Below are 24,138 nucleotides of genomic sequence, written 5' to 3'. Positions count from 1 at the left end.
GCACAAGTTCAGTACTAGCTGTGACACAGCACATCTCTTACAAGTCAAAAAGAAATCAGTCTTAAATGAATTTACACATTGGTGTTACTTGTTCCAGCAGTGGTGAAATCACCACCAGTGCAGCTAGTAAGTAAAACATTTATATGAGCAGTTTGATCCCTGACAGGAAGGCCAAAAGCAGAAGACATGGCAACCTCAAATCCAATACCCCAATCCATCACAGACATCTTGAGCAAGACTCAGGTGTTTTGCTGTCTAAGAATGATGACAAGTGGGATTTAAGCACCTATCTGCATTTCTGCAAATTTGTAAAAGGAAATTTTGTTGTGAACTGCACCTTAGACTGCTAAAAAAGCCTAGTCTGAGAGAAGAATTGATTAAAAGACCACACCCAGTCCCCCAGGGATGTCTCGAACACAGAGAAAGTTGTTCAATACCACGGTGATAGCCTAGAGAACTGTTAGAGCACAATAACTGGTGTCCTATTCTCTTTTAACAGTTTATTAGTTAGGTTTTGAAACATCACTCATGCTTGGTATGCAAGCCAAACAGTATACAACATTAAGTTAATATACAACATTAAGTTACAACACGGTTGTAACAGGCCAAGAGCAAAATAAGCAGCATGTTTATCATAAATATTAACTACAAATACCAAACATTTGTTAATCTCTCCTTGTTATAGTTCTTCCTATTCCTCCTAGATCATGAAAATACACTTTCCTTGCTCCCATTGTTGGAGTGCAAAAGCCAAATACAGATTTCTGTACAGAAATGGCAGAGCTTGCAGGCAAGAAGCTGAATTCCCCTTCCTTCCCCTTCCACCCTGCACTGAAACAGTGCAAGCTACACATTAAATAAGTAAATACTTCAGATGTTTTAAATGGAGCTGACTCATGCTCTCAAACAGCCTGACATGGCCAAGAGCCAGTTGTACAGTATGTCCCTTACTCGTACAGTACATGTAATTCCAAAACAATGCTTTTTTGTTGTTGTTTTTCACTGCATCTGATGGCTGTTAGTGATCCCTCCCCTGGAAGTTCAGCTCTGGCTACTTATTTTCTAGTTTGTTCAAGTAATTTCTTAGCTAGATTTCCTCCTCTCATTTACGTTACTTTGCATGAAAGTTATTATCCTGGCAGAGAGATATAAAGCTTCCCACAGAAAAACGTTTTATTTAACAGCAGTGACTCTTTGGGCCAAGCCAATCATTAAGTCAGCAGAAAGAAAAACTCAAGATTTTCCTGCCACGGCAAGTCAAGCTGTGGATATCCCGCGGGTTTCACAGACGGAGGAAGAAAACTGTCTGAAATCTGGTAATTATTTCTACTCCCTCTAACCAATTTTCCACCCCTCAAGATCCAAATGTTTTAATATGAAATTCTGGGAATGTCTGTCTGCTCCCCCTTTCAAGGAACAAGGCAAAGTGCCTAAAGTTATGTTCAATGTGCACTATTATTTTGTATTGACAAATAATCCATGAAGGGCAGCTTGTTTCATTTTGTTTTGCCTTCAGAAAAGTTCCCTGCCTTGCTGGCAGCTCACTAGACATCTCTGTTTGTTAAAAGGGCCCACAAAAGGGTTTTGCTTCAACACTAATTTCCCTGCCCACTTTTGCCTGCTTAAAAGCACAACACCAGATCAAAGAGCTGGTAGCAGCAGTTTTGAAATTTGTCCATCCACAGGAGTTAAAACACATTGAGGGCTGAATTACTAAGAATCACATACTCCACATTACTCTCACACCCTGTTGGTGAAATTGGCCCAGTGTAGCTTGAAAACACGAATAAACGCCCCTCCCACAGAACTACGCCTTCATTCCTAAGGCTTGGCCACCCCGCACACACCGAGCCAGGCGGGGGCCCACTTCTGATCTGCCCCAACACATCTGGCCTCCTCCATCCAAGGAGCTGGTCACCATGCTGTGGTTCCTTCGTGAAGCTCTTCGTGCTCTGCAATGTGATGCAGCCAACAAAAATTAATCCCTTAGAAGAATTAATTTCCCTCTGAAGCACTAGCCCACTTCCACAGGTTAAGCCCCCTCTTTGCTTTGTAGCACAGTATCTCCTTTGCAGAGGAAAACCAAAGAAATTCGAGATCTGAAATGAGTTTGGCTCCCACAGCCAATTTTGCAAAAGGCATAACTAAGGCTGCAAGCTAAGGGGAAAGAGATCGTGGCTCAGAATGGAAACTCACAACAGCGATATGCCTGCAGGCCAAGCCAAGCGCGTCAAGGGAAGGAAGGAGGAAGGACAGGCGAGCGGAGAGCAAGCCGCCCATCAGCCTGCCTACACCACGTCATTTTCCTGTGGCTCCAGCATCACGGGAGAGGAAGCGCAGTCACTCTTCTCCCCTTGAAGGCACAGACTTTGTCCCTCTTGTTTCCAGCAGGTTTTACCGTCAGCTCCTAGCTGCACTGCTCCGCTGGCCACCAGCTGCAGGGCGATGGGAAAAGCCCGACACTCGGCTTCTTTAACCCTCTCCGACAGCGTCTCCTCGGTGTCATCTGCCTTCACGGATACCGGCTCCTGGTGGATCACTGCTTTGGGGCAAGACTCCTCCTGCAACAGAGATTGGAAGTCTTTTAGAAGAGGCAGGTTAACGGTGTCAGTGAGGGTATGGAGGGTGTAGACAGGGCAAAGAAAGTCTTGTGAGATGCTTCAGTAGGCACAGATGTAGCTGTGGGGTAGTACATCTAGAGGGCGACCTCCATTAAGGGTGCGTACATTACATTAGGGGGTAGAGTGGGGAGAGAGACGTGGGCTAGAAGATTCAGAGGACAGTTTGCTGAGGGTAGGAGAAACTGGAAAAAAAGCCCATAAAATGAAGAAGGCAAGACCTCAAGAAACCACAAATAAGGGGGTCAGAGGATTGAAACAAGGCAAGCAAAATGTGATGGAGGGGCAAGGCCTGCAAAGGGTCTCCCCAAATAGTGTAAAGCTGTCTTTCCAAATGCAAAGGAACCCCCACGTGTTGTACCTGGTAACATTCCCAAGATCTGTACACATTCTTGTTACCTCATCCTGCTTCTGCCTTCAGAAAGGGGAAAAAAGGCAAATTCCTTTTCATAACTTCCTTGCTGTTAGGCAAGAGGACACCTACCAGGACAAAATGCACAGTGCAGCCTGTGACTTTGAATCCAGTTTGCAGGGATTGCTGATGGACATTTCCACCCTTGATTGCTGGGAAAAGCGATGGGGAAGCATTCAGAATTTTCCCTATACATTGGTGTGAGAGAAAAGAAAAATCAATTTGAAAGGAATTCCCTTGAAGTGGGATGTGATCATCAGTTCATAACAACAGCAGTCAGCACTGCTCAGGAGTTCAAATGGTCCCAGTAGCAGTCAGGATGCAACAGGGCACATTCATGTTTAAAAGCAAAAATGGATGTGGTGTTATGATCTCTTAAGAAATCTGAGGAAATACTACTCTTCCAGGAACACAAGAGAAGGTGGGCAGGCTTTGCCAGGCAAGCATGTTTCAGTTGAGGCCAGGACCTCATTTGCTGTTGCAGCTATGGATGGCCAGAGAGAATCACGAGTCTCTCCCCTCTCAGATGACCAGCCCTCGTGCTGCAGACAAGGGGCTTGGAAGCAGAGGACTTCACACTGCAGCCTCATGCTGAGCCCCTGCACAGACGGAGGCCATTCTCGCTGGAAACATGATTCCCAAAGAAGCCTGTCCACGTGCAACCTGCACAGTCAATAATGTCTGAGCAAGGCCTCAGAAGTCGGTACATGGTGCCCAGTGCCAAGAGGAGACAGGAGCATGCACTCCCTCCTCTACTGGTCTGGGTGCCTGTAAAGAAAACTCTGCCCCAGAGCAGAGCAGAGCTATCCTTACCCAGGGAGCTGCAGTGGCTGTGTGTCCAGCATGCAGCACAGAGCAGCGCTAGGTGCAGCCCTAGGAGGGGGACGCATTAAATCACCTCCCCTTGCAGTCTTCTGTAAAATGACTGCAGGGAGCAAGTTTGGCACGACTCCCCAGCGTAGCTCCTGGACAGACAACACTGAACGAAACTTCTGCCTGTTCCACAGGCACTTCTCCTTCCCGGTAGGAAGGCAGACAGACCAACTCCATGACACTGCTTTTGCCCCTCTGTTACTTGTGTCAGCACAGGGCACTTCACTGTTAGTGCACAGAGTTGCTGGCTGGAAGGAACGGAACGAAACGGTAGCCCCACTGATTTACATGCAATCCTCAGTGTAGGAAGGCTGAGAGAGCTTTAACTGGAAGATGAAGAAATGTGACTGTAATCCTAGTAAAACTAAGCATCTGTATTTTAATTTCTCTTTTACAGAGTTATAGTTTCTTACCTTTCCATTTTCTGAGAAAAGGACTGGACAGAATTCTCATAAATCCTGAAAGACATATCAGTTCAACAGCAAATTCTTCAAGAACTTGGTCAATTGTGCTGTCAAACTCAGAGCGACTCCCATATAACTTATGATCAATCACCTAAAACATTAAAACACATCAAGAGCTATATCAGGTGAATGAGAGTAGCTACTTGAGCAACAAAGACAAAACAGAACAGATTCATTCCAGGGCACTCAAAGACTTAGAGTTATGAGCTTGCACGTTATTCAGGATATCTGTGATTTTCCTGTTCATATCAACATTCCTGGGAACACCCCGATCACTTGCTAGTTAACACAGGTTGTTTCTCACAAAATGCTTTCTACTACAAGTAGAAAATCTGCACACAAAAAGATCAAGAGTGAAAAAAAAACTTGGGTAATGTGGTGTAGAAGGAAATAAGGGGGAAAGAATAAGGAAATAAGGGGGAATCTTCAGAAGATATTGATCTCTGAAATGCCTGGCTGAAGACTAGAATAATAATCAGCATCATCACCAGTCAGTCTGTAGGTGCTTACTGAAAATCATGAATTTATCTAGAAAGACAACAAACTGACTGGACATCCCATGTAATGGGAGGAGTTAAGTCTTGTTTTAGTTCTACTCAGCCCCTTTGCCCCAATTCCCCACATAAGTGTTGATTCCTGACTGCTCACAAAGACATCCAAATAAGGGGCTGTAGAGCCTTCATACTCTTACCTATGAAAATATGAATGAATTTTAACATAATGTAACTTTTTTTTTCTCCAGTCTTTATACTGCCAGAAAAAAAAAAAAGAAGTAATATGGATCCTACTCATCTGTTAAGGAAGCTTGCTGAAAACTTTTTAATGCATGGAGAGCCTTTTACAGCATTTATTGCCATCTGTATATAGCTGTACACATGCAATAACTGCTTCAAAACATTAAAGATTAAGAAAGAGGAGTTCCTGGTGGGCTACGTTTGAAATCACAAATCATTCGATGTTTTCAAATGCCACCTTCTCTGCTTTGCTAAATATGATGGCACGATGTTATTCTCTTTCTATATCTTTGCTTTAAGAAACAAACCAGTAAAAGTTTCCATAACACTTCACTGACCGAAAGTAGAAGAGACTTGGATGGTGCTGCTGAAAATGACTGACCGCACAGGATGAAGGTCTTTCTAAGAAGGGATGAGCTGAGGAGACAACATGCTTATGTGTTTTGCAGAGCCTGAAATCTTACTCATTTCTCTTAGAGCTGTAATTTGCTTGGGCTACAATTTCAGACTGAAATCAAAGCACTTGCAAGAGTAAAATGTAAGCGTACTGATTTCAGTGAGATTTAAGCACATCTCTAACCGTAGGCACATACTTATTTTAAGTCTCTTCCTAACTCTGGACTGTAATGCTCACTGAAGAGACAGGAGAGACACACACAGCCTCCAGTGAGCACTGTGTTAGGCCCATACAGCTGCCAGCTCTGTCTCTGCTGATAATTTTGACAGTTCTGTGCTACATCCACTTATCTACACAGAAGATCTAAACAGATGTGAAACATGAATTCTCACCAAGCGTTACATTACAGACCTACAGATTCAATAAGTGTGAGCTGGTGATATAAAGGAAAGGAAACGGGTGCCTTTACCCTGGTGGGAATCCCAGCACGGGCTGCATTTCGTAGCTCCTCCACACCGGACTTGTTGGAGATGACAAGCACAACTTGAGCGCAACTGCCTGGTTCTTTTGCATAACTGATGAGCGCAGCAAGATTTGTGCCTCAAAGGGAAAGAGAGCAAACATTTACGATATAGACAAGCATCTGTATCACAGAGAAGTGACTCTTAGCCCTGTTTATAATTAAAAATCTTTGTTTCAAGGATTGCACAAATGGAAGAGGAGAAAGCAATTTATGCAGTAATAAAGTTCATTTGTTAAGCAGTACTAAACACCTTGACTGCCAGTCAAAATGCAGCTCTGGTTTTAGAAGGCTCCATAGATTCCATGGAAAAAAAAGTCAAGGCAGATGCATTTACATCAGGGCTGACTTCAGCCTCTCCTTTGTATGAACATTTCTCTGCGTATCTGATGATAAATGAAAGCTCACCTGTTCCAGAGACGAGAACAGCTACTTTAACTTTGTTCCTTCTGGGCTGGTGTTGACTTTCTACAACAGCATTATTCAGCAGGTGCTGGGGGCTGCTGAGCTTCAGAGCTTCAAGAAGATTCTTGACTTTGATGTGAGAACCTCCTCCAAATACATGAGGAAAACAACAGTAAAATACTTCAGATCTTACTTTCCCATCTAAATTTACTTGGTACAGTTCATTAATCATAAGTTTCAACTGAAAAAAACCTATCAGCAATGAATTTATGCTAGCACTAACTGAACTACAAAAATGTATACTGATTGAATGAACAACTCAGGCTAGTTGTGCTGACCTCTTTTGTGCTAGTCACTTGCAGAATGAAGACTTACTACCACCTGTGACTGCACACAGCTGTGGCCTATCCTTGGCCTTTATGTGGGATCCACGTGAGTTGGGAAGGGGCTGGAAAGGAGGTGTGTTGATTACCATGATTGTGGTAAAATATAGTTGACTAAATAATGTTAAAGTCCTTACAGACAGTCATCAGAGGGATTTCCTCAAGTCTCAACCAGGTACCTAGGTAAGGCACTATTCAAGTAATGTCACTCTGAAAACACGTCATTCACTTCTCAAAGTATTTAATAATGAAATCTAGATGTGAAGGCACCAAGTAGCCTCAAGCCTAGCAAAATGACAGGAGATAGATGTGAACTACACAAAATTTGCAACAGAACAGCTCCTACAGAACTGAGCACAACTTGTACCTCCCAGGAGATGCTCAGCGCTTCACAGAATCACATTTAAACAACTCACCCTCTATCAAGCTAAAAATAAATAGTGCACACCGGGTGGAAACGTCTCTGAACAAGGAGACAGGTGAATCTTATGCTTTCAGTCAAAGCATACTATTTAATTTTTGTGTCTTCATTTCCACTAAGACACCTGCTAACCTGTGTGACAAGGGGCAACAACTTCCCCAATCAGCCAAGCTTCCTCATGTCTCTGTACATCCTTGAGAACATGCTGGGCCAGCTCCTTCTGCACAACCAAGACCGCACCAATCCCGCAATTAAATGTCCAAGCCATCTCCTCCTCAGAGAGGTTTCCCTCTTTGTAAAGCCAGCAGAAGATTTCAGGAATCTTCCAACTAAGTGCATCTGAAAAAAAAAGATTGAAAATTGGATATGGTCAGCACAAATGTTTGCTACCCATTTGCTGTTACACACAGTGGTACATTGCAAGAGCTGATAGACACATATTCTTGATATTTTAAGATATAAGATATTTTAAGATATTTTAGATATTTTAAGTGCCCAATGAGAACACTGACCCAACTTCCAGTCATGCTTATGGGTGCTGCTTAGGCAGAGGTTTCTTGACGCCATTTGTGCAAGAAAAGAGATCTCTAGGCTTCCTGAGAACATGTAGGAAATGATGGCGAATTAAAAATACCCATCCTTGATCAGCCAGAAAGACAAAACTACAAATGACTTACATCTTCTGTAAGAGATATAAAAGCCACAGGACAAACTATCTTCTGGCTTTTGGGGGCTATCTAAGCAGTTCCTAGTCTTCTGTTTCAAAGAAACAATGATTGGTATATGTGCATACTTAGGTGTGTTGGCAGGCAGACTGGAAGAGGGCTCATTGGTGGGAAGCATGGTTGGGCTTTCACAGTGACCCTACTCATGCAGGCATGTCCTTAGGTTCTCTGTGGAACGCTTGATGGTATAGACTTACCACTTTGACTTCACTTTAGAAAACTAACAATCCCCTTGGATTGTTAACTTGTCTATGGTTCTAGCCACTCATAAGCAAGCTGGGCACCACTTTAGTAAGCTGAGTTTATTTCTCTTCTTTCTAATTTCATTCTAGAGAAGTACAGACACCTTCCTTCTCCCCTTCCCATCACCTTAATATTTTTGGACTCTCATCAATATGTGTGGTTGTTGTTGTTTTACATTTTTGGTTTGGTTTGGGGGTGTTGTTTTAACTTCCTAATACTGTTTCCAATTTTGGCTTCAATAGAAGAAATTTCAACTTAGATGTCAAATTCTAATCTGTTGTGAAGAAGTTACTACCAACCACAAAATTGCATTAAGTGTTTGTGTCTGTGTACACACTGTGGAGTAAGTTATGCAAATTAGTTATCTCAACAAGCATCACTGTTTGGTTGAAATTATTGAATTATTATGGAGAGAGATTTTGCAGAGTACACAATTTTCTCAAATCCCTTTTGTCCTAGAGATAAGCTGCCTTCAAACTCTCCTTACATTTCCCCTCTCCAACAAGAGGGTGGTGCTCATCAGTTGATGCTTACTCGAAATAGGAATGTTTCTGGCCGTCTGTTTGGGAAGGTTGACTTTGGGTTGTTCAGTCTTCAGCTTTGTACATACAAAACATTTCTGAGGGTCTCTACAACTGAAGCTGAAAAGTCAAGTCTATGCTGTATATAAATTTTGTCAAACAGAAAGAGTCATCTTTGATATTTACCCAGGACAGCACTGACATGTTCTGGCAGGACTCTGGAGATGCCTTCCAGCAACCCTTCCTCAGCAATAAAGGCAAAAGCCTTCACGTGCCCTGAGCGAAGAACAGGCAGCAAAGACGGACTGTACAGTTTTGCTGGGGTCAGCAATATATCTCCTGCAAACAAAAGTGTCAGTTCAATCAGTTTGTTAAAAAAATCATTAGGCAGTTAGTGGGAATGCTTCTCTGAACAGGTTCCTTTCTGATCTGTGTGGCAGACAGCCTTGGGAAGTATCAAACTGCACTGGTCCACTCTCCCAAAACTAAGGAAGCAAGACATATACCTACCCCAAAGACTGAATAACCCTAATCCATCTTGAAATAAACAACTCTTGACAGCACCTAGTTATGGAAATGTCTGGACACAATTCATTTGGAGGTTTGCTTTTGAGAAAGAAGATATTGTACCTAGAGTCTTGTCACCACAGCTGCCGGGCGCTGGGGAGGAGTAGTGTAAGGAGGACATTAAGAGTATCTTCCTTATGATGCTAAAGCCACGGCCATAAATCCCAGAAGAGGCCAGTCCAATAAATACATCTTCCTCATCAGCCCTCTGCAGCCCCAAAAGCATCTGCCCTCGCTCCACTGCACCAACCACAAAGCCAGCCAGGTCATACTCTCCAGAAGAATACATGCCAGTCACCTCAGCCATCTCCCTGCCTAAATGGGGAGAAAAAAGCAGTCAGCACTACCTGTAAACATGTTTTATTGATAACTTGAAATCTACGGCATCTCCTAAAATAGACAATGTATCCAGGACAGCTGTAGAGACATACAGCCTAAGCAGCACATTCAGATGCATTTTAAAAATTCTTCTCAGTTTCTTAGCTCATGGCTTCAACAAAACAAAGCTTTATGAACTTACTGAAAGAATAAAGTGTTCTTGCATTTCATGCTGCTTATCTGACACTTTCTTCTATGATGGAGTATCAGAGGGAATGAAAACATGTAGCACTTCAAGAATGTAAGGCATGGGCAATTTTGCTGTCCTTTATACAAGGATAAAAAAGAGAGAGACAGGATCCAAATGCACGAATAGCAAAGATCATCCCTCTGTGCTTACCCATTTTAGAAATGAGGAAGAGTTTGTGCCCAAATGCTTGCCATTTTTTTTCCCCAAACAGAAATCAAATGTTCCAACATCACATAATTGTTCTGCCTACAAATTCTATTCACTGATAATCATTTTAACGTCAGAACCTTCAAATATCAAAGTGTGTTCATACCTAGGAAAGCACATCCTGCATTTCTGCATGCTTCAGCTATTCCTTCTTTGATTGTTTGAGTCACATCGACATCAAGTTTGCCATAGGCAAAATAGGTGAGGAAGAAGAGGGGCTCTGCTCCTTGAGCCAGGATGTCATTGACACACACGGCAACCAAGTCCTGCCCTATGGTGTCATGTCTCTTACATGCTTGTGCAACCTGCAAAACGTGGTAGGGACCAGCAGTGGTGACAACAGATATGCAGAACTCAGATGTCAATCAGACAAATAAGCAGATATTTTCTTTTCCCTGATAAGAATCACAACATAAAACACCATGGAAAATACCCAGTAGACCAAGAGAAAACAGATCATTTTCTCACAGAAAAAAAAAAGAAAAATCCTTTTTTTTTTTTTTTTAAAGATTAATGCAAATTCTAACTTCAGCTACCCATAAATTGTCATTTGGGGTTGTTTGTTTGCTTGCTTTTTTTGGAATGCTATGTCAAATCCAGAATAAGGGGTGTCTCAAAGCAATTACTAGTTCCTGGGACATCCAACCTACAGAACATCCTAGCAATTTCTGAAAATAAGACCAGGTTGCTTGAACATTATTGTGTGTTTTGCTTTACTTTTGCCTACTAATTTCACTGGGCTACACAGGAAAACTGAAACAATGTCATTAAGTAGTTTTCTTGTTCTTCTCCAAGCCCACAAGGAATGAGATTCTCCTCTCCCACCCTCCACAAGGAGTCTTTTCATCCCAGCTATCTCATATCACAGACAACAATGTGGGCCTGGTCTATAGGCTTCTTTGAAAGGCGGGTCTTCCACAAGGCAACATCCTGTTTCCTTCAGGAAGGCTGTTATTGGGTTTAGAATAAATAAATAAATAAATAATCAAGGTTTTTGCATCCCACAAATAATGAAACCTAATTTAGGCATCATGGTTTCTACAAAGTGGTGACATTTACACCACTTTAATATAAACAGAAGTTTCTACACTGCCAGGGATACACCAGAGCAATTCCGTTTGCACCAGCTGCTGATGTAGATGTACTGTTCCAATTCACACGATGCGATTTATCTTTGCTAGTTACCACTTCAGGGTCTGAAACAGGACAAAGACTGCATATGTATGGATAAATTTTCAAAATTTTACTAAAAATGCCGTGTCGGTTTAGTTATACCAGTACAGAAAAAAAACCACAGTACTGAAGGACAGGCAATGGCAAAATGCAGATGAATACTATCACTGGCTTCAAAGTGATAACAGAGCAACACCTACACAAAATTGGAGTTTGATTTACAAGCCTGACTTCTTTCACCATCTGGTTGACTTAGAAGTGCTGTGGAAACCAGTCAGCTGACGTCCTTTGTTGCATTATAACAACTCCCTCCCGCTGATCCAGTAACAATTCATATAGGCATTGGACAACTTGTTTTGGACAAGTAAGGGTCTTGGGAACAGTCTGTATAAACACTGTTGGGAGTGTCTCTCTGCCATGCTTATGGACAAATACCCACAAGAGCCAGCACCAATCGCTTTTTCATGCTCAGAGGTGTTCAGGAATGTACAACTGCAAAAGGCTGCCTGGTTTATGTTCGGCCTCCTGCTGGTGCAGGAAGTCACACCACATCATCTCATTACTAAAGGTATAAACCCAACTTGAAAAAAAAATAAGTTGCTTTACGCGACCTGTGAAAGGCAGCTTCAGACCTCCACTCCTCTGATGGCTGAAAGCCACCTTCTGATTCCCTATGTAAATATATTCCTGGTTCAACTTATCCTCTGTTTTGGTATAATTAGCATCATTTAGCTACGGGCTTCTCTCTCCCTTTAATGTTTATTTCCTCCATCCTTCTTTTCCACCAGCATCCTGACAGAGGTAATAATGCTACCTCTCTACATACAATTTATTAAGCTCAGTATGACAGTAATAATTTCAGCACTTTTCTGTACCAATTTCTCCCTGAACTGATCTTTCTCAAATCCAATGGGTCCTTTATTTTACAGTAGAAATTCGGGTTCTTAGTTCCTCAAGTGCGTGGCTAAATGTTCTGTTTTATTATCATTTCATCACAAAATATACAGATTCTCCAGATTCTCTATGACACATGCCTTGCTCAAGTCATCATCTACGAAGTCCAATTGACCACTGCAGTGGACTTGGGATGTACTTAAAATGCTCAGAAGGGTGTAAATGATACAATTTGCTGCGGCATTTAAAACAGTCTTGGGAGGTAACATAAGCTTTGCTACAGTCAAGTTGCAAGTTACCTGCAGTTTAGATCCAAGGCCTTTAGTTTGAGATACCAAGATGGGATCATCATAACCAGATGCCTTTAAGTCAAAGAAACCAGCAAAGCCTCTTATTTCTGAATGACTGCCTGTGAAATACAAATATGTAAAGGATCATTTTAAAGTAAATAAAAAGACCCAAAATACTCACCAAGAGAACATTGCAAATTACGGTTTCTTGGACAAGACAGCATTGTGTCCACTGACAAAACATGCACAGCTTTGTGAAGCGGGGACCCTGAAATCATATATTTCATGGTGCTGTAAACAGATGGTTATTATTCTGTATTTGTGACCTATGGATTGTGCATAAAAAAACGATAAAAAATACTGAACTTTTAACAGTTCCACTTTTTTCTTTATGTGGCTCCTTTTTCTAAGGGAAAAAAATCAACAAGAATTTTTCCTCAACAGATCACTATTAAGAGTAAATGACAAATAACAAGTGCAGTGTTTGATAGCTACATCCTAACAGCTGTTTGGATGTTGTACTCATATGTACATCTGGTGGGAAAACTTCTGCCCAGTGATGTACAAAACCATTCCATTAATCCAGGAGTTATTCTGTTCACTGGACTACCCTTGGAAAAATGCAATAATTCCCACGTTAACCCAACTATCTTTTAATTAAAGTATAAGGAGGGATGAGAAAGAAATGAGTTATTTTTATTTCATGGTGACCCCAGCCCAGTTTCTCAAAGTCAGTTTCAATGCCAAGAGAAGATTTACTCAACTTCTGGGATAAAAAAAAAAATAAATCTGGTTTCACTCAACATACTGAGGAAATTCAAAGATTGTTCCTAATCTTACCTGATCTGGTACCACTTACAATTGATCTTTTTGGCTGATGAAACAAAACATCATTGGTTACAGCTTCCACACATCTCTCTTTGTATATCAGACCCCTGTGGGGAGGAAACGACATGCTAGCAGCAATAGTGACATTTTCATAGACCATCACTGATCACACAAACAATAACAACAGACAGAGCTTTGGACTGGTATCTGTTTCTGCTTGTGCCTTTGCTTACATACAGAGACTGTTTGAGAAGCCGTATACCCCGATGGCCAATGTCCTTCCTGTAAGTGGCACCCTTGAAACGAATGGCTGCTACTCCCCTGTTGGCTTCTCCCAGTGCCTTCATCAGATCCTCCTTAACAGCGGTAATGGAGAGGACTCTGCCACCACTTGTAACCACTCTGCCGTCCTTCAGCGTTGTGCCAGCATGGAACACCTGCAGCCCTAACTCTTTGGCTTGAAGCAGCCCTGCAAAAGCAAAAGGAACTCTGAATATTTTTAACCATGTACTATGTTGGTAAAGCAGTGAAGACTGAAGTCCTTTCTTCAGTCGAGGGAGAAGAACAATGAAGCTTCCCACTTTACCTTTCTTCTAAGAAACAGCATTACCAGTCATTCCCTTCTGAGACAGCCAGTAAGAAGAGAGATCACACAGGAACAAAAATAAGGGATCCAGGTGCTACAGGAGAACATACAACTACCCTCTCCCATGGCAAAACCGTGCTGAATATTGTCATTGGGAATATTGTAATTGCAGGGCTTTCCTGCAGGAAATCATTCCACAATACATAACGATTTACTGCTTGGACTCCCCCCTCTCCCTGATATTAAACCATTCATGTTACCTCAGCACTCCCCTAGCCATTCTGCTGTGCCCACTCCACATCATTCCCTACCGTACTTGGAATCAACTCTACAATCATTTGCAGGTGGCTGTCTGATGGCTAAAGCAAACGATTTATTTTGTTCTTTTAATGTGTTTCCATGCATTTTCCTCTCAGAGGAAAGCAAATTCCTCAGGGATTTTTGGATCATACTTTGAAGAGAGGATAAGGGAAGAGGAGGAACTGCTGCCATCCCCTGGAAAAAGCAAAACAAAAACAGTTTTCCCCTTGCTATCAGCTAGATAGATTTTATAAAGGAGTAAAAGGAACCTGTATACTTGCTGGAGGTACAGTGTGTTGCATCACCACAGCTCTGCCCTGACAAGGTCAAAGCTGAGCCCCAGCTGGCCTTGCCGCAATGGAAACCTAACTCCTTCTCGTCGTGTCTTAAGGAATACTCCAGAATAAAGTGTTTGTTAAGCTGTTAAAATGTGGGATTCAATGTGAAAAATAGAAATATGTGAATAAAGCCCCCACAACTCCAGGGCTTGGAGTACAATAATAAAATAATGGTTTGAATTTCCTTGCTTTGACCATCCTTTTTTTTTTTTTTTTGTGATCAACAAGCAGGGTGGTCATGCTATCTCACATGGATGCACCAGGGTTGTCCCAGGAAGATTTAACACCCCATCACCTTCTTATCTCAGCAGCCAGCTACAGACTGAGCTTTACAGAATGACGCCGTTTTAAACATTTAGGCCCTGGGCTACTTTGAACAGGAAGCATTTCAGCTAAACAATCTTACTGAACAGTTATTTCTTCCATGAGGACAAGGAGTGATTGACGAAGGCAGATTCTGCAGAGTGTGAGGGATGGGATGAAGGAAAGCAGTACAGCTCTCTGGGAGAAGAGGTAAATGCAAGCTTTCTGAAGTGCTAGGCTGAAAGTAAACAGTGAACAAGCTTCTCAAGTTACCTGTTACTTCCATGCCTTTGTCATAGTCTCCTGGGTATCCTGGACTTGCCATGACCACACACACAGCTGTACTGTTTTCTGACCAGGCTGGCATGAAGCTGCAGAGTTTGCCATCAATTGTTGCTTGAATCACTTCATAAAAATCATTTTTAAGCAGTGGAAGAATTACCTGCATAAAAATTTTCATAGTGATAGAAGTTAATTCTTATTTTGCTGGCTTACTGAAAATCACCTTAGGGAAAATTCAATTAACAGAGTAAAACCTGTAGCTGCCAAACTGAAAATACTGGATTTCCCTATATCTCTAAATTTGGAAACCATTGGTGAGTACTAATTTGTAGCATCTCTTTGGCAGAAATTTCTAACACAAAATGTGAGATGATGTAGAAGGCATGTGAATTTAGGCCCCCCCCTGTACACTTCTACCCAGAAAAATAAAATTGAAGGAACAGCTCTTTAACTTAAAATAACTTTAACTAGTAATTCACAGAAGCTGACTAGCTAAAATTTTAAGCTACCTCATACATCATCTAAGACATTCTCTTTCTGATCTGCATGTTGAGGGAAGGAAGACGTAAATCCAAATATTTTATGCATATTTCCCGAGAGGTAAGATATAACAGCCAGAGGCAAAAGAAAGAAGCATATGTAAGCTTCCAGTATCTGTCACTCACCTGGCACTGAGGGTCACCAAACTGACATTTAAAGTTTAAAATTTTCACACCATCTTTGGTAAGCATTAACCCCGTCTGCAGCACACCTGATCAGAAAGAACATAATCAAGCAAATGAATTTAAATGTTCATTTTTCAAGAACTCTTTTAAATGCAACATAATATTTATTTCTGCTAACTGTAAGAAATTAGGAGCAGGGATTCAGCAAGCAGTTAGATACAGGTCATAATAAATCCACAGTAAGCAGCAAAGTGGCTTGCAGCAATATGATGAATATTGTACCACATTTTAGACTGAATACAATAGAAAGCAACCTCGCTGCATCAGAAAGTCAAGTTCTGCCTTCTGCTACAGCCCTCTAATTGCAGGCATTCAGAGATCAGATGGAACCGACGGGATGAAAAAAAAAACACAGTTCCCATAAAACACCATTATGTAGACCTTGCAATTTTCTTACCGTTGAGTGTATTACCGTAATGCATAAATATAGATATGTAACTCTGTATTCAGGCAAAAATACCAAACCAAAATTCATGACCACTGCTAATAAACAAAAACAAATTAATATTTACTGAAGTTGCTATTCTGTGATTTCTATTGCAACACACGTGAATATGGTGATCTAAAGTGGGCCTTTCATTGTCTAATTGGAAAACCAATCCCCAGAGAACAACAAGTGTTAAATATTTAACCCCACAAAGCATCAGGTCCTCCAGCATCATCCTGAAAATGCTCAACATATACTCATTTCTTACTGCAACACTGTAAAATCTTACTGAGCATTATAAAAATGTTACCAAATAGCAGAGAATACATTGCATCTCTCAAGACTGGGACACAATTCTTCTCACCTGTTATCTTGATAGTCTTCCCTACCAAGAAGTTGTTGTCATAAAGTGACAGCTGTGAGCATCTCCTTCCTTTTTTCAAAACATTCTTAAGACAAAGATCTTAAGAAAACTCACATTGCTGTATCTAGAAGTGAACAGTATGACTGAACTAAAGTACATATTATACCTCAACCTACAAAGAATCTGGTTGCAACTGTTTTAAAAACTGTTCTAATTTAATAAAATTACAGTGTGTTTTATAGCTCAGTATTATTCAGATTGAGTATTTTCTAGCTAATGAGATTAATTTATTTTAAAAAGTAACAGTCATAGCAATCAAATGCAAGGGCCCACATAGTTTGCAAGCCTCCCACATTCTGACTGATGTTTTTGGTTTTTTATAGCTAATAAGAAATATGTCTGTTAGCCTGCACTGTACAAAAAGAAAAAGCAAGCAGGCACAAGAAATCTCCTGAAATGTCATCTGAAGAAAAGAAGAAAGTTCTTCTCTCCAAAGAATGAGCTACAAAACAAATCAGTGAGGCTTAATACTGCATGAAAAATGATTTTTTATTTTTTGACAAAGATTATTTGGAATTCAAAAGCCATCCCTAACAATGAAACCGATCTTGATGGGACTTTACCTTGTTTTTCAGTTTAATGCTTACTCACCTACGTATGCTGCTCCTTCTTGTCTCATACTATCAACAACATGTTGAAGGATAGCATCATTGATTTTCTCTAGAAGAACTTCTGGAACCTGATGATCAACATCAAACTGATTGAGACGGTGGTGACATTTGCTGGACTAGCTCACAGGACTTGGAAGGACTGGGGTAAGTTAATGCCTCAGCTATGTTTCCCACAGTCCCACCCTCATCCAATATGCTCCTTCCTTTAGGGTGTTGCTGCCTGAAGGACAGGTACACCAATGCTCTGTTTCCCAGGATTTTTTGTTTGTTTCTTTCTTTCTTTAGAGGGCCAACTTTAAGAAGGTTTGAGACACTGAAAACCTGGGCTGTATGCAGTAAGATTGTTTCTGTACTTATAGAAAAACACACTAATAATACTTGAGCAACATATATAGAACAATGTAGTTGGCTTTAAGAACTAACAAAAATAAATCCACGGTTATATTCAAGACGAAGACTCCAGACAAGCGGGAAATTTTGCAGGGACATTTCAAGTGATGCTAATAGGAGCAGAGAAACACAAAGTTTAGAAGCAATGGAAAAGGTAAACACCAAATTTAGACAGAAGGAAAAGGTAAACACCAAGTTTAGAGAGAAGGAAAAAATAAACTCCAAGTTTAGGAATAATAGAAAAAGGTAAATGAGAGCATTCCTCAGAACACTAGCTCGCGAAATCCTAAAGAACAGCTACTGAAGCTTGAGCCCTGTGTTACTCCTACACAAGCACAGCAACGATCAATTCCAGAAGAAATTCAGCATATGTGATAGAAACAAGATTGGGCCCTAAAGGTGTATTAACCACAGGTGTGTGATCAGCCTTACTGCAGACTGAGGACGGCTATACCTGAGGAACTGGGCAGTAGGCTCCCATCCCTCCAGTGTTTGGGCCCTGGTCGCCATCCAATAATCGTTTGTGGGCCTGGGCTGGAGGCATTGAGGCAACAGTGACACCATCCGTGAAGCACAGGCACTGTTAAGAGAAGCACAGGACACAGCAAACAGTGATGACATCCTGTCCTAAGGGAAGTTAACACTACTGGTCACAGACTGAGGTAAATTTCGAAATCTGCCAGTAAAATGTAGGAATCAAAGCTAAAAAGCAATGGGATCCATTTATTCTGCTCCAAGCTTACTAAGCTCTCTTTCTTATTTTCAAATGTTCAAGAGAAATTATGGCCCTCATAAGAATTCCTTTCTGATGAACTAGATCTTGACCTATCAGGCAAGACTTAGACATATGCTTACTGTAAGTCACATAAATAGCCTTCCTCGGCTTGACAGAATTACTCGTATTTTGAGTATGTTTGAAGTTAAGCATCTGTGTTTGCAAATCTGGGGCCTGAATGTGTGTGAGGCATTCTCAGTGCAGAACACAAAGAATTTGTTTTCAGTTTTCACATGGCATATGATATACATGCTTAGGTTTTATCCTGACACCGAGAAATAACCCATAGCAAGAAAAGTGCTAAAGTAGACACTAAGTATTAGCACAAAATTAATAATGTAACAAGAATGACCAAGACAAAGTCCATACAAACATGTTTTAGGTCACCTTAGGAAAAAAAAGATCAATTTCCACCTAAAAAGTGTTGCAGGTTTATGGCTAATGTAAAAGAAAATTTCACTGACAATGTACATTGATTAATATGATATCAGATTGCTTACCTTCCATATTTATTTATGTGAGTGTCAAATGAAACAAACAAACCTACAAAACTATTTGAAACAATATGTTTTTGTGTTTATGCATAAAGCACAGCAATAATGACAAGGAATAAAAGCACATAACCACACCACTGATCACATACAGAAAGTTCTTCCCCTTGAAGAAGTTCTTCAATGACAACCATCTCTCCAAACATCCTGTCCTGCACAAAAACAAACAAACAAACAAAAAGTTGTCAGTCAGTAAACATAGCATCTACTGGCTAAATCCTCTATTTTCTTTTAACAGAAAAGACAATGGATATGAAAAACACCAGCTTGGTTGAATTCTTGTATGCTGGGAAAAGCTAATGGAATCTCATTTGGAGGTAATGAAGAGACATTGAAATGCACCTTTTATCAGGCCCCAGGAGCCAAAGGAAAGAGGAAAAGTTGGAGGGGCAGGAAGATGGGACCTAGTGTGGGAACAAGAGTCCAGTCACAAGCTCCCCAGAGTACTGTTCAGTCCCCACTGTATGAGGGCAAAGATGAGAAACCCCTCAGTACCCATAAAGATGAGGAACAGGGGGAAAATCCCACAGTGATCAAATCTGACGGACATGCAGACAGAAAGCATGCAGCCAACCCTAATTTCCAACCCTAATGCAGAAGCTGGGTGGATTCAATCTGGGGGTTCACCTTGTTGTTAGTCAACTAGGTGAATGGTATTCCCACTGTTTAATTAAAGATTTCTCCACCTGCATAATCTCTTGGACAGCTCTGCAGGCTTCCTCCTTGCTGGCTGCAATAGTCACTTCTTTTCTAGCCGCAGGGCCCCTCGCCCGTACAACTCGTGCAGGAAAGTCTGTGCTTTAAATAAAAGCAAAAGTAAGATTCAGTCATCCCTACTACATCCAGTGAAAGGCACATTTTTAAGCTCGATTCTCCCTATATTCTTCCATTTTTCTAAATGGAATTTAGAGGAATTGAGGAATAATGCATCAGAAAAGTACGTTCCCTGCTAGTCCATCCTGTCGTGGATGTGAACGGGCTCTTATATCCCTCAGTACAGGACTGAGGACTGGAAATCCATGAAATCTGTTGCTGGTTCTGACACCAACTCAGTGTATACACTTGAACAAGTCACTTAACTTTAACACCTTGCAGTTTCTTCCTCTTTTCCCTAAATTGGGCTACTATTTTATTCCTGTCATAGGGTTGGAAAGATGAGCTCACTGATGATTTACAGGCTCACAACACCACATTACAGTACATAAAACTACAAACCACTATGGAAGTTCTGATTAGGCTTGTAAGGTTAAGGCTGAGTTAGGTCTGGCACATAAAGGATACATTAGCCCTAGTGGATTAACACTGTATCCACAGAATTGTTTTGCCTACTCTTAAAGTAAGTCTGGAGGGAAGGATAAAAAGAAAAAGAAAAAAAGAAAAAGACAGCATAACATATTTTAACTACACTTTATCTACTCACTTCTCTCCAGCTTGTGGACAGTGAAATGTCGCTTTTGAAGAGCTGATTCATCACACTAGTCTATTTTCTGAAACATCTCATTCCTCTTTTCCACATTGTGATTTATATTTGGATAAATCACAACCCCAGATTTTTACAAGCAGCCAAAGTAGGTTCACACAGAGCTCCTTTATTCCACGGCTCAATATGCTGACCTGAGATACAGTTTTGTTTTTAAAGTCTTAGGCATACTTACAAACATACAAGTAGTTGTTCTGTTTTTCTATATGGTCATAATACAGACGATGCTGTTATAGCATTGAACAAAGTCAGTAAAAAGGTTGTTGTGTTGTTTTTGTTTTTGTTTGTTTTTTTTTTTTTTTTAAATAGTTCTGTCAGATTATACCACATGTAACAGCAAAGACAAGGAGTTTGTGAAACCAACACACAGACCAACATGGACCTCTGTAGCTGAACACAGCAGCTGCTGTGACACTGGACCAAAACAGCCACAGCATGAAGTTATTCTACCAAAGGATGCCCCATGACTTCAGAGGCATTACTGTTCAAAGCACTTGTAGAGATAACCAGTTGCATTTCTCTTACATGTAGAGAGAGATGCTGTGTGTCCCTGAAGAAATAAGAGTATTATTTTTAAGTTATGAGTATTCGGCCAGCCCCTTCCAAATCACCCTATAGATATGTAGCTGTTTTCTGTTCGTGTAGAAATGATTCCTACCCTTACAAAAAAAATATTTAAATCTTTTTCTGTGCCACATTTCTTTATTTTAAATGGCTAAACAGCATCCTGAAGAAGCCAATTAACAGGAAGAAGACCTGTGATCTGTGAAGAGAAAAATCAACCTCTTAAATTATCCTGCACCTTTGTCATCTGTCTTTTATCACAAAACTGATTCAAAAGTACTCAGTAGCTACTTGAAAAGCTTGACAGTTGAAAAGAAAATACTAACTCACTAGTTCTAGGTAACTATCATGGGTGAAGGATAAGTGCATAGATAACCTGATAAAAGAGTTTCCAGTATCCACATATTTACCTGATAATAAACCTACAAGCTTCCTGGGGATTGGTAAAGGCTTTCCATCTTGCTGTTGGGATCCCGTGTCGATCCAGAAAGGCTTTGGCAAAGCTGGTGTTGGATGCTAGCTGGGCTGCTTTTGCAGATGGTCCAAAACACCTAACTCCAGCTGCTCGCAAGTCATCGACAATCCCTAATTATCAAAAATAGCAAAAGAATCAAGTTGTGTCTTTGGAATCATCGTTCTGACAAAATGAACACTACATAGCCACTCCAGTAGTCTGTTAACACATTTCATTGTCTCAAACAGCAAATTCATCCTTAAAATAAGGTTCTGAATATCCAATTATCTGTTTTGCTATTTAATTTTAAGAGGTCTTTAGCTCTTTGTATTACTAAGCCCTGTCACAGTTACCAACCCATGGCTACAGTTAGGACAGTTTGGTACTTCTGTTCCTTATTTAAGACATGGAGATCTTACTGTACTACATTATAATAAATGTCAGTGATGGTTTGGGTACTGTTGCATGCAGCAGCAATGTTAGGACCATTGCAAGAAAACTCTTTATATAGCCAAAAGCAGAGGAAGACAAGAATACTTGTAACCATCATTGATTTGTGATCCTGCGTGATTTACCCTGCTGATTTCTAACATGTAAAAAGCAGCATACAGCTATCCAGCAAAATATTTTCAGGGGCCTTTAACTTACATCTACAAGATACTCCAAATTTTCTTCCACTTCAGTTCAATTAAGTCAGTCTGTGTGTTATGATCCTAAGGAGATCGTTTTAAAGCAAGATGCAAGGAGCTGATTTTTATTGCCAAGATAATTTACTCCAGACTTACCAGCTGCCAGAAGAGCTTCTTGTCCAACTAGCACAAGTCCAATATTATGATCTTTGCAGAACTGGGTAACAATAGTGTGATTGCTCACTAATACAGCTGAAAAGGAAAAGGATGTATAATTAAGTTACCCATACAAAGCCTAAATAAGAGATGGAAGGTGAGAGTATCAGTGTTCCATCTCTCTTAGAGGTATGATTAAAATACTGAAAGAGACCATAGACCATGAAGGGCAAAGTAAAACAAATAATATAATAATAATAAAGTCCAAAATGAAAAGTGAACATTTCCAATTTGCATTGCCGTTTTTAATACACATTCACTAACTTATTAACTGTATTCTCCTTGCTATGTGTAATTGGTATAAACTTTTCGAAGTTGCTTATCATAACAGACTAAAATATTTTAAAAATAAAACCTTAAGTGCATAAGGAAACTCAGGCTTAAGATCTGCGCAAAGATCTAATCAATGCCAGTGAACGATGTAACTAAATTTAGCCAAGCAGCCTAGGCAGACACCAAAGCAGTTCCTATTCAGCAGGTAGTATCTCTGAAACTTCTATTCCACTGCTAAGTTTGAATTAAATTGGTCAATGAATTCAAGCATAATAGTAGGAGGAAAGAGATTAGGTACAGAAATACACAGGCTCGCACAAGACTTGCTATCTTAAGAAGCTAGGCTAAAAATAGATACAATGTGATGCTTCATTAGGCAGTTCTAGTATCCAGAAACAAACTATACAGAAAAAAAATATATATATACAAATTCCTTAAATAATTCGTAGTACCAGTAAAAGAAAAGAATAACTGTTATCTTCTACTGACTGAATATAAATGTGATTAGTTTTGTTTCAAATTCCACATCTGTACTACTGATTGCATGGTATGGGATTTGATTTTTCCCCCCCTTTTTACCTGAATTGGAAATTTTTCCATTGTCAGCTGTTCCTGCATTTCCTGGAGCAACAAACACTTGTTTTACATGTGGGGACTGGGCCAGCTTCCAGGCCAGCGCATGCTCTCTCCCTCCACTGCCGATCACAAGCACCCGATCAGCCATTAGCCTGTGCAAACCCAAAGTTATCATGTATAGCATTACCTATCTATTTCACAAACCCATGTAAAAATAAGCAAAAAATGTATTAAAAAGAGGGTAAGTAATATCAATCCACTTTGTATCAGAAAGGTATCTATAAGACATCAGAACACAGTGGCTGCACCAGCAGCATCACTGGATGGCTGCAGCATTCACATTTTGGTTTAAGTACTGACCACAATGAAATCATTGAGAATTCTTCTAGTTGTTTCAGCATAGTCAAGATTTCCTCTCTTAAGTAGTCAGGCTGAAATAATCTTGTCATGACTAGGTCTCATTATGTCCTTCACACAACCACACAGGACAGAACAGAAAGTTTCATACACATGCTCTAGGTAACTTACAAGATATTTCAAACTGAACACTGCGGTCAATCTAGGAACTTTCATGAGTGTAGTAAACATGTTCAGTAATAAAAAGCAAAGACAGTTTTCAGAACAGATTTTATACTTTGACAATTGCTAAGAGGGTAACTTGACCAGAACAGCATGCCCAATAAAAGAACAACTGCTAATTTCACTACCACACTGACATTTAAAACAGTTCCTCAGTAATATTTCTAGTCAAATTAGTTTTGATTTATTTCAGAAATATTATCATACCCACCACAGTTCACATCTGCAAACTTAATTTTTCTGCATGTGCTGAATGTAGACAAATGTCAGAAAGAAAAACAATCTCAGCACCTGACCTTTACGGAAGATGCTATTGGCATAAACCAGTCCTTACCCAGGAAATTGATCATAAATTAAACTCACCATAAAAAAACAGCTTTGCAGGCAATGTCATCAGTCTTTTCCCAGGAAA

General features: G+C 40.4%; 1 protein-coding gene across 3 annotated transcripts in view; it reads right to left on the bottom strand.

The window, feature by feature from the left end:
- Positions 1-496: 496 nt before the first annotated feature.
- Positions 497-24,138, bottom strand: part of LOC121064108 (trifunctional purine biosynthetic protein adenosine-3-like) — a 32,860-nt gene continuing 9,218 nt past the window's right edge. Inside the window, exons 3-23 of one of the 3 annotated variants that reach the window (XM_040545321.1) lie at positions 23,151-23,299; positions 22,239-22,334; positions 21,410-21,584; positions 19,642-19,753; positions 19,048-19,107; positions 18,084-18,209; positions 17,220-17,307; positions 15,718-15,803; positions 15,044-15,212; positions 13,481-13,712; positions 13,256-13,350; positions 12,425-12,534; positions 10,165-10,363; positions 9,347-9,598; positions 8,903-9,055; positions 7,360-7,566; positions 6,427-6,567; positions 5,968-6,098; positions 4,317-4,458; positions 3,103-3,218; positions 497-2,561 (exon numbers count right to left, since the gene is read on the bottom strand). In XM_040545321.1, the coding sequence (XP_040401255.1) occupies positions 2,289-2,561; positions 3,103-3,218; positions 4,317-4,458; positions 5,968-6,098; positions 6,427-6,567; positions 7,360-7,566; positions 8,903-9,055; positions 9,347-9,598; positions 10,165-10,363; positions 12,425-12,534; positions 13,256-13,350; positions 13,481-13,712; positions 15,044-15,212; positions 15,718-15,803; positions 17,220-17,307; positions 18,084-18,209; positions 19,048-19,107; positions 19,642-19,753; positions 21,410-21,584; positions 22,239-22,334; positions 23,151-23,299 (3,112 nt within the window). In that variant the 3' untranslated portion in view covers positions 497-2,288. Of the gene's footprint in view, positions 2,562-3,102; positions 3,219-4,316; positions 4,459-5,967; positions 6,099-6,426; positions 6,571-7,359; positions 7,567-8,902; positions 9,056-9,346; positions 9,599-10,164; positions 10,364-12,424; positions 12,535-13,255; positions 13,351-13,480; positions 13,713-15,043; positions 15,213-15,717; positions 15,804-17,219; positions 17,308-18,083; positions 18,210-19,047; positions 19,108-19,641; positions 19,754-21,409; positions 21,585-22,238; positions 22,335-23,150; positions 23,300-24,138 lie in introns of those variants that run through there. The other 2 variants (XM_040545320.1, XR_005816343.1) reach the window with 2 other exon arrangements.

This window comes from Cygnus olor, chromosome 1 (genome assembly GCF_009769625.2).
Source record: "Cygnus olor isolate bCygOlo1 chromosome 1, bCygOlo1.pri.v2, whole genome shotgun sequence".
NCBI lineage: Eukaryota > Metazoa > Chordata > Aves > Anseriformes > Anatidae > Cygnus > Cygnus olor.
Note: the sequence above shows the minus strand (reverse complement) of the source record. Positions and strands in the feature narration are given on the sequence as shown.